Raw genomic sequence first — 10875 nt, forward strand, 5'->3', positions numbered from 1 at the left:
AATAGTTTGTTTTGTATCCCAATAATAGGCCGGATCTGGATTCGGACCTGAACCAAAGTCTTACCGGCTTGTTCTTGTCACCAAACCAACTCGTCCACCAAGTTCAGTCATAACTCGTCCACAACTTTTTTTTAATACCATGTTATATATCGCGTTTCGCCCGATCTCTCAATGGTGAAGAATCACTTAAAATTAAACAATTCTCATATCCGAATCCATACTCAGATCTTCTCCAAACTCGAATCGAATAGTCCTTGTCAGACACCCAACCTCTCCACCAAGTTTTGTCCAAATCCGTCCATAAATTCTTGAGATATCCTGCTATGTATCGTTTTTGGCCCTACCTCTCAATGGTGAAGAATCACTTTAAAAATTCTAGTAGCCGGATCCGAATCCGGATCTTCACCACAATCTAATCATTTCGTTCTTGTCACATACGCTACATCGCTGCCAAATTTCGTCCGAATCCGTCCACAACTTTTCGAGATATCTTGTTCACAAACAGACAGACAAACAGACAGACAGACAGAGACAGGTGTGAAAACATAACCTCCATCCACCTTCGATGGCGGAGGTAAAAATCCATTATGCAGTGTTTATGTACTATATCAAATTATACCGGCCACACACACACACACACACATACACACACACACACACACACACACACACACACACACACGCGCGCGCGCGCGCGCGTACACACACACACACACACACACACCCGTTTTAAGGCACAAGTCCATCGTCTCCAATACTGTCATCAATAAACGTTGCGACTTTGCCAAGAGCCTGGGAATCTGAGCACAACCGAGAATGGTATCTACGCCTGCCGCCATTACTACGTGTTTCCACCATTGTGAATGTATTACCTTACTTCTGTAATAATTACTGCCTAACGTGACAGTTCGACATCAGCATTTAAGTCTGAACATGTCTAAACGATGTTTAAATCAACATATCTCAATAGTCATGGAGTTACATTACCACGCACATTTATCCAGCACGCTGTATATACATTTATCGAGCAGGCCGCAGGCTGAGCAGGCCATAGGCCGAGCAGGCTGCAGGCCTAGCAGGCCATAGGCCGAGCAGACCGCAGGCTGAGCAGGCCATAGGCCGAGCAAGCTGCAGGCCTAGCAGGCCATAGGCCGAGCAGACCGCAGGCTGAGCAGGCCATAGGCCAAGCAGACCGCAGGCTGAGCAGGCCATAGGCCGAGCAGGCCGCAGGCTGAGCAGGCCATAGGCCGAGCAGGCCATAGACTGAGCAGGCCATAGGCCGAGCAGGCCGCAGACTGAGCAGGCCATAGGCCGAGCAGGCCGCAGACTGAGCAGGCCATAGGCCGAGCAGGCCGTAGACTGAGCAGGCCATAGGCCGAGCAGGCCGCAGACTGAGCAGGCCATCGGCCGAGCAGGCCACAGACTGAGCAGGCCATAGGACGAGCAGGCCGCAGGCTGAGCAGGCCATAGGCCGAGCAGGCCGCAGACTGAGCAGGCCACAGGCCGAACAAGCCATAGGCCGAGCAGGCCGCAGGGTGAGCAGGTCATAGGCCGAGCAGGCCGCAGGCTGAGCAGGCCATAGGCCGAGCAGGCCGCAGACTGAGCAGGCCATAGGCCGAGCAGGCCGCAGGCCATTACATTTTTACGATGACGTGGTTGCACCAAATACAATAAATAAAGCGTCATTAAACTTCATTAACAGCTACTAATATTCATGAAAAACTCATTTAACATTTAACAAGAAATTTGTAACAGCAATAGGTGATAAAGGGTTCGATAATCACCGTATTAAAGCGCGGCGTTACGCGCGCTGCTTGTGAGCAAGGAGGAAGCGGACAAGCGGTAACATATAAACGTCTTTATTGTAAGACTACACTGTAACACTGAAATGCTCCGGGCTGGTCGCCCGGTGTATATCATGAGGCCACGCCTACCCCTCGGGCGTGGCCACCGCCCACTTGGTGCGTGGAATGATGTCACCACGCCAGTGGGCTTTTGTGTCCGCCACACGCGCCCCCCCAGAATTCCCGCGCACCTGGAGGGCCAGTTTGCGGGGCAGACGAATGACCCGGCCGAAGCGCCCCCTGGCGATCGGCGGCGTCCGGGGTGCAGGGATGCCAGGTGGGATGCCCCTGGCTGCCCCTGGGATGGGTGCAGGACCGGGGGGCGGCGTGGCGGCGGGGCTGGGCGGTGCCGGGGGTCCGCCCGCAGGAGGGCGGCCCCGACGTGGGGGTCAGGCCACTGGCGGTGGATGGTCCACATCGAGGTGGGCCGGCTTGAGGCGGTCTACCGAAACGCGGTCAGGAGTACCGCCGATGTCCAGGGTGAAGTGCTTCACCCCGGTCTCCAGCACGCGGAAAGGCCCGTCGTACGGGGGCCGCAGTGGTGTCCGATGGGCATCGTGGCGGACAAAGACGTACTCCGCCGTGCGAAGCTCCGGGGCGACGTGCGTCGGTGGGTGCCCGTGGCATGCCGTTGGCACCGGGGCGAACCTCTGGGCGGTCTCTTGCAGAGCGGAGCGCTGCTGTGCCGCGGACCATGGTGCTGTGGAGTCGGGGAGGAACTCGCCCGGCACCCGCAGCGGTTGCCCGAAGACCAACTCCGCCGCGGATGCGCGCAGGTCCTCCTTGGGCGCCGTCCGGAGGCCCAGCAGGACCCAGGGGAGCCTGTCGACCCAGCCGCCGTCGCGGAGGGTGGCCCGGAGCGAGGCCTTCAATGAGCGGTGAAATCGCTCACACAGGCCGTTAGCCTGGGGGTGGTAGGCCGTGGTTCGGTGCAGCCGGACCCCGAGCCCCTGCGCAACCGCCCCCCAGAGCTCCGAGGTGAACTGGGGGCCGCGGTCGGATGAGATGTCTGAGGGGGCGCCGAACCGGGCGACCCAGGTGGCGATGAAAGCCTGCGCGACATCGGCCGCCGTTGTCGACGCCAAGGGCACGGCCTCCGGCCACCGGGTGGTGCGGTCCACCATGGTGAGGACGTAGGTGAAACCCCGCGAGGGGGGCAGAGGTCCCACCAGGTCCACGTGGACGTGGTCAAACCGGCGTTCCGGCACCGTGAACGGGGCCAACGGGGCCTGGGTGTGCCGGTGCACCTTGGCGCGCTGGCACGCGAGGCACGTCCTGGCCCAGCCGCGGACGGCCTTCCGGAGGCCATGCCAGACGAACTTGTCGGCGATCAGCCTTTGGGAGGCCCTCGCGCCCGGGTGGGACAGGCCGTGGATGGCGTCAAACACCTGGCGCTGCCAGCCCGCGGGCACGATGGGGCGAGGACGCCCGAGGGAGACGTCGCACAAGAGGGCCACGCCCGCGCCGTCGAATGGCACCTCGGTGACGTGGAGGCCCGTGACGGCGGTCCGCAAGGCCTGGACGTCGGGGTCAGCGGCCTGGTCCGCTGCCATCCGGGCATAGTCGATGCCGAGGTGGACTGCGTGGGCGACGGCCCGGGAAAGGCAATCCGCCACCGGGTTGTCCTTCCCCGCGACGTGCTGGATGTCCGTCGTGTACTCGGACACGGCCGAGAGGTGACGCTGCTGCCGGGCCGACCACGGCTCGGTGACCTTGCCCATCGCGAAGATCAGTGGCTTGTGGTCGACGAAGGCAGTGAGCGCCCGGCCCTTGAGCAGATGGCGGAAGTGCCTGACCGCCAAGTGAAGTCCGAGCAACTCGCGGTCGAAGGTACTGTAACGGCGTTCGGGCGGGCGAAGCTGCCGGCTAAAGAACGCCAGCGGTTGCCAAGCTCCACGCACCCATTGCTCGTGCACCACGCCCACCGCGTAGTCCGAGGCATCGGTGGTGAGGGCGATCGGTGCATCGGGCGCCGGGTGCGCGAGCATGGTGGCGTTAGCCAAGGCGAGCTTCGCGCCCGTGAACGCCGTGTCCATCTGCTCGGTCCAGGTAACGTCGCCTTTGCCCGGCTTACCTTGGAGAGCTTCGTGCAGGGGGCGCAGGAGCTGGGCGATACGGGGCAGGAACCGATGGTAAAAGTTCACCATGCCCAGGAACTCCTGCAGCCCTCTGATCGTGCGGGGGCGCGGAAACCCCTTCACCGCCTCCACCTTGGCCGGCAGGGGGACGGCTCCGTGCCTGGTGACACGGTGCCCCAGAAAATCGATTGTGGCGGCGCCGAACCGGCACTTTGCGGGGTTCACAATCAGGCCATGCTGGCCCAGGCGTTCGAAGAGCGTGCGGAGGTGGCGTAGGTGCTCTTCGCGGGACGCGCTGGCGACGAGGATGTCGTCCAGGTAGACGTAGACAAAATCCAAGTCGCGCAGGACGCTGTCCATCAGTCGCTGGAACGCCTGAGCCGCATTCTTCAGACCGAAGGGCATGCGCAGGAACTCGAAGAGTCCGAATGGCGTGATGACCGCCGTCTTCGGGACGTCCTCCGGCCTGACGGGGACCTGATGGTAGCCGCGTATGAGGTCCACCTTCGAGAAGAAGGACCTGCCCGCCAAACGGGCGGAAAAGTCCTGAATGTGGGGGACGGGGTAGCGGTCGGGAGTCGTGGCGTCATTGAGACGGCGATAGTCCCCGCACGGTCGCCATCCCCCGCCGGGCTTCGGCACGATGTGCAGCGGCGACGCCCAAGCGCTCTCTGAGCGCCGAACGATGCCGAGTCGCTCCAGGGTAGCGAACCCCGCTTTTGCCACCGCCAGCTTCGTCGGCTCGAGGCGGCGTGCCCGGGCGTAGACCGGTGGCCCGACGGTGGGGATGTGATGGGCCACCCCGTGCTTGACGGCCCCCGCCGAGAAGGTGGGCCGCGTGAGGGCCGGGAAGCCGGCGAGGAGGCGGGTGAATGCGTCCGCTGCCGGAAGCGTACAGACCAATGTGGCCGGAACCGAACCGTTCGGCAAGCCGCTTGGCAAGCCGCTCGTTGAGCTGGGCAACGCACAAGCGAGCGAGCTGAACGTCTCGGCCTGGACAAGCCGTCTGCGCTTGACGTCGACCAGGAGCCCATTAGCGCACAGGAAGTCCGCGCCAAGCAGTGCCATGGGCACGTCGGCGGTGACGAACGTCCATCGGAAAACCTGCCCTCCAAACCGCAGAGAGAGGCAGCGTTTTCCGTACGTACGGATGGGCGTCCCGTTCGCGGCAAGCAGCGCGGGGCCCCCACCCACGGCGTGCTTGTCTGACGTGCCGGCGGGAATGACACTCACCTGCGCTCCCGTGTCGCACAGGTAACGGCGCCCGGAGAAGGTGTCCGTTATGAACAGCAGGCTGCTCGAACGGCCGGCGCTCATCGCCACTATTGAGCGCCGACCCGGGCGTTTCCCGACCCGTTGAAGGAGCACGGCGGATGACACCGCCGAGCTTCGTGGCCGAACTTGGCGTGGAACCAGCACCAGGTGGTGGAGCTGGAGGAGCGCGGCTGGCTCCGCCCGGCCGGTGGAGTTGGCGGGTTTCCCCGCGGTGGCGGTTTTCGCCGCGGCGGTGGGCTGGGCGTGGCGGCGTTCACGAGGTGCGTATCAGCATGCTGCTGAACATCAGCGCGCTGTAGAAGCTGATGCTGTGGAACATGCTGCTGAACATCAGCGTCGAGGGCCGTGACGGCCACGCCGACGCTCGCCCGTGTGTCCGAAGCGGCGAAGTACCTGTCCGCCTTGGCGGCCAATGCTCGGGGTTCCGTTAGCTCGGTCCCGGCCAACGTGAGGCGAACCTGCGCTGGAAGTTGGCGCCGGAAAAGCGCCCGGAATAGCGAACCGGGGGCTTCGTCGCCCAACAGTGACAGCATATGGTCCATTCGGACCGACGGGCGCGTCTCACCGAGCTCGGGGAGATCCAGGAGGCGATCGGCCCGTGCGTCGTCCGTGAGGCCGAACGTGGCTAGGAGTAGCCGCTTGAGTGCCTCGTACTTGTGGCCGTCCGGTGGGTGGCGAAGGACGGACACAACTCGAGCGGCCGTGCCGGGCCCGAGGGAGGCGACGACATGGCAGTAGCGCAGGTCGTCGTTGGTGAGGCGCCGAAGCTGAAATTGGGCTTCGGCTTGAACGAACCAGACTTCGGCCTGGGCCTCCCAAAATTCGGGAAGTTTAATCGCCATTGCCTTGTCGTTGGCCATTGCAATGGCGTCGTGTTCGGAAGGATCGCTACGGCAGATCCAACGTCGAGGGTCACCAGTAAAGCGCGGCGTTACGCGCGCTGCTTGTGAGCAAGGAGGAAGCGGACAAGCGGTAACATATAAACGTCTTTATTGTAAGACTACACTGTAACACTGAAATGCTCCGGGCTGGTCGCCCGGTGTATATCATGAGGCCACGCCTACCCCTCGGGCGTGTCCACCGCCCACTTGGTGCGTGGAATGATGTCACCACGCCAGTGGGCTTTTGTGTCCGCCACAGTATATTGAGAGCTGAACAACCCAAATACACGTGCTTCTAGGCATACAGTTTCCGGTTTCCAAAATAGAGAAAATAAACAATGATAAAAATACATAAAATAAGTCTGAACCACGTGGTTTTAGTAGTTTGGCCTGATGGAGTTAAAGGGCTGGCCTATAATTACAATATTACACTTTTATAATACTTTGGTCGGATTACAAAACGAAATGTTCTGCATATATGTGTATATCATCACGTGTTGTCTTTGTGCCAAGTTTGAACAAAATCGGTCCATGCATGTCCGAGATATGGCAGCGGACGGACGGACGCAAGCATGCACAGACAGACGCACGCACACACGGACGGACGACACCCAATCCACAAGCCCCCGCTTCAGTCCAAGTCCAACAGGGGAAAATAACTCGGTAGAACAACTTGAGAAAAAGAAAAAGAAAAGTTTTATGCTACAAAACATGGGTTTTTTAAAATCTCCGCTGACAACGAAGTTTGCTAATCTAACACAGCAAAGAATACATTGACAGTTTTGGCATGCAACTTCCGGTTTCTACAAATAAAGGGAAGCATCTCCTCACTGGCTACACTGACGTCATTGCAGTTGCTGTAAATATCAGTCGAACCGACTCATTCCGATTGTCACGCTCTCCAGAGTTGTGTCGGTCTTTGCTTCAGGTTCAGCTGCATCACGAGTGTAATCGACAATTGATCTTGGCTGATTAACTTGGGCACATCACCGAGCCGGTCAAATGGTCTGTTTGCGGTTTTTAAATCTGCAGATGAAAATTAAACAATGAAGGTCATTGCAAGCTGCTTCCGGTTCCGCTGCTACCAATAAAGAGGAAAATTGTAGAGGCAAAAATAAGAGAACCTGAAAATAAGAAAATCCAAGCAGGAATGGGTCGGAGCAATGAGGAGATCCACATGGGAGACACGATAAAGATGAACTCTCTGATGTAGTTCTCCCTCTTGTTTTCCCCTTCACCACGTCCAGGATGTCTCACCATCTTCCCTTTCATTCCTTACTTTTTTTTTTTCCTTGGAATACCCTTCCTCAGTCATGGGAGCCTGGTGTTGGCTAAGCAGTTTGGGTGCTGGCCTGGGATCCTAGGATCCTGGTTTTGAATCCCGATCGATCGCTGAATTAACACCAGTCAGGTTCACAATGTTTTTTTGTTCAAAAATTTTGGAGATTAGCAAAACTATACATTTTTGGAATACTCAGAGCATGAGGAATCCAAAAATTAATGTTGGCATTTGCGTAGACACCTGCATGGCCGCCATTTTGGATTTTCAAAATGGCCGCCATAAAATACATAATTTGCGCTATATCGGCTTCTAGTCAACCTAGAATCTTATTTAAATATGCTAATCCTATGTTTCCTGGGTCAAGAAAACCATTGGTGGGATCATTAGACTTCTAATCCTAACACTTGCTTCACTTTTAGGACTTTCCAGATGACACTCAGGACAGTGATGAAGATCTGTAAGAGCATATTCCTGAACAGTGTAGACCTAGTAGATCGTGTGTATAGGACTTGTAGTTCAATCTGATACTAACAAGGCTGCTTTCTTGCTTTATAAACCCATACCTATAACTTCAAAGGACTTGCAATATCATGTATTATGTAATACAGTTATATCACAAATATAAAGACAATGGTTTTCAATTACCTTTGTTTGTTGCTTTTCTATAATCCTGAGCACTATTTTGAGGTCTTTATTGGATTCCTTGACCCAGAAAACATAGGATTAGCATATTTAATTAAGTCTCTAGGTTGACTAGAAGCCGAGATCGCGCAAAATATGTATTTTATGGCGGCCATTTTGAAAATCCAAAATGGCGGCCATGCAGGTGTCTGTGCAAATGCCAACATTGATTTTCGGATTCTCCATGCTCTGATGATTCCAAAAATGTACAGGTTTGCTAATCTCCCTAAATTTTGAACGAAATTCTATTTGTTAACATAGTGAACCTGACTACCAGGGGGGTTGACTCAGCCTGTCATCCTTCCGAGGTCGGCAAATTGAGTACCAGCTCACTGGTAATTCTCTGTGTGTCGCAAGAGGCGACTAACGGGGTTGGTGGCAGGAAGGGCATCCGGCCGTAAAACATTGCTTCAACAAGGGGGACCACGGTGCCCGAAAAAGACCAACCCCTGCTCTGCGGAGAAAAATGGCCTCTAAAGGTGGTTCTTCCTCAGTCATGCTAGTCTATCTTTAGTCTTTCATTCTGTTCGCTCACTTCCACCTTGTGTCCGGTGCCGCTCATTGATAGATGCATGAATCGGACACCCATCTATAGAGTAAGGTCACTCAAATGCCCCTTTTGGGAAAGGGTGGGCCAACTCCTTTGTCGATGCATTTTCCTCTCAGATCTTCTGTTTGAAGAGCCTTTTGTTGAAGATAAACATATAACGAGGAGTGACGTGGTTATACAGGGTGGAGTAGAAGGTAACTCGACTACCCTTGAAAAAAAAAGTACAATGCAGAACATTCCACCAATTGTCTTTTAGGCCATTATCTGAATATCAGTTGCCATGCACTTGGCTTTGGTAAAAAGGGAGTAATTTCAAGTCTCCAAATTATCCTGTGCTGGACTTTCAAGTCTTTCAAGTCCAGTCAACAAACAACCACATTGTAATGTGATTCCCCCACTCAAATTTATATCCCTGCCTCCAGGGTTTGAATGTTGCTTGTTGAAGTGTTCCCAGAATATATTGTAGAACTTAACCCCAAGAGATGAAATCTATTTGTACAACAATAGTGGAAAAGGTCATTGTTTGCGTGCCACAAGATGGCACAGAAAATGTCACGTGAACATTTGAGCTGTGTAGTGTAGATTCGATTTCCAAGCCGACTATAAACTCTTCCACTAGTGCTTCGCATGATGGACGCAAAGCTGCATGTCCCGTCTGTTCGTATTAGTTGTAGAATGAATGAATGAATGAATGATCGTTTTAAGGCCATTTTCCCTGCTAGAGCAGGGGTTAGCCTTGCGGGCCCCATGACAATCATGGTTCCCTGCTTGAGGCAATGTTTTTATGGCCGGATGCCCTTCCTGACGCCAACCCTTGGTCGCCTCTTACGATGCGCAGGGATACGGTGTACCTATTCTAAATCGGGGTACACACCGGGATCATTCATCCCAGCAAGCTGGTACTCAATTTGCCGACCTCGGAAGGATGACAGGCTGAGTCAACCCCCCTGGTGTTAATTCAGCGATCGACCGGGATTCGAACCCAGGATCCTAGGATCCCAAGCCGGCACCCTAACCGCTAAGGACCGGGATTCGAACCCAGGATCCTAGGATCCCAAGCCGGCACCCTAACCGCTAAGCCAACACCAGGCTAAATTAGTTGTAGGAAGAATGTTAAAGGTCCTATGGCGTATCTTGGCCAGCTGATTGTTGAAAGACTTGCGTCGAACATCTTCCCCAGTCAAAATCACAAGGAGGTGGAAATGATTGCGGCCATTAAAGAAGTAGGAGTAGTAGTCGTAGTAGTAGTAGGAGCGGAAGCCCGTGCTAATACCACGATACAAAATGAAGCGAAAAAGGAAGCCTTTTATTCTTGCGCTGGTTGAAAGAGCTCAACATGGGAGGTTATATATATTTTAACAGCAAAGAAAAAAAAATTCAGGAGTGATTGAGGAAGCGGTCTGTTGCCTATACACCGCCCGGGTTCAGTTTTTCATTTGTCCAGTAAACATGATCCTAAAATGATAACAAAACACTTGTGGTGCAGCATGGTGATGATCACAAACACCCTCGCTTTCACAACCTCCATTGATCCCGTTAAGATGGATCTTCTATTACTGAAGAACCACCTTTAGAGGCCATTTTTCCCCGCAAGACGGGGGTTGGCCTTTTTCGGGGACCGTGGTTGTTGTTGTTTTTTTGGTCCCCTTTTGAAGCAATGTTCTACTTCTATTACTGAAGGAAACCATATATTTTTTTACTCATGTATATACAATGTTGACTGCGTTCTTTATGTATTTCCAGACCAAAAATGAGAGGAATTATCACATTTTCTACGAACTGTTAGCTGGGTTGTCCCCACAACAGAAGGAGCGGCTCTTCCTGCAAGATGCAGAGACTTACTTTTACTTGAATCAGGTGCACAAGGCCTTCAAGTGTATTAGCTGAATAAATTACACCACATGTCATGGTTTTATTGTTTTCAAGTTTGAACTCTTAATCCTGATCAAAGCACAATTCGTTTGTTTGTACCTCTTCAATGTGATGCGTGTAATAACAGTTTCATTCTGACTTTGTGCTTCTACAAAACTTTTTCTCAGGGTGGAAACTGTGAGATTCCAGGGAAAAAAGACCGTGAAGATTTTCGCAGGTTATTGAGTGCGATGGAGGTGTTGAGTTTCAGTAATGAGGAGCAGATGTCTATCTTCAAGGTGCTTTCCTCCATCCTCCAACTTGGGAATGTGTGTTTCTCCAGCTATGAGGTGGGAGCCTGTAAATGGTTGAATGAGTGGTTTTGTTACGGAACTAACGTATTTAATACTGTAGATATTCTTGTATTGCAGAA

At 54.1% G+C, this 10875-nt stretch overlaps 1 protein-coding gene across 1 annotated transcript in view; it reads left to right on the plus strand.

The window, feature by feature from the left end:
* The window catches only part of LOC144889353 (unconventional myosin-XV-like), a gene marked incomplete at its 3' end in the record, with an annotated part of 35058 nt that extends 24266 nt beyond the window's left edge, over window positions 1–10792 (plus strand). Inside the window, exons 10-11 of the mRNA XM_078769548.1 lie at window positions 10335–10448; window positions 10631–10792. Of these exons, the coding sequence (XP_078625674.1) occupies window positions 10335–10448; window positions 10631–10792 (276 nt within the window). The remainder of the gene's footprint in view (window positions 1–10334; window positions 10449–10630) is intronic.
* Between the last annotated feature and the right edge of the window lie 83 nt (window positions 10793–10875).

The sequence above is a fragment of the Myxine glutinosa genome, unplaced genomic scaffold, assembly GCF_964187855.1.
Source record: "Myxine glutinosa unplaced genomic scaffold, kmMyxGlut1.1 SCAFFOLD_3035, whole genome shotgun sequence".
Lineage (NCBI taxonomy): Eukaryota > Metazoa > Chordata > Myxini > Myxiniformes > Myxinidae > Myxine > Myxine glutinosa.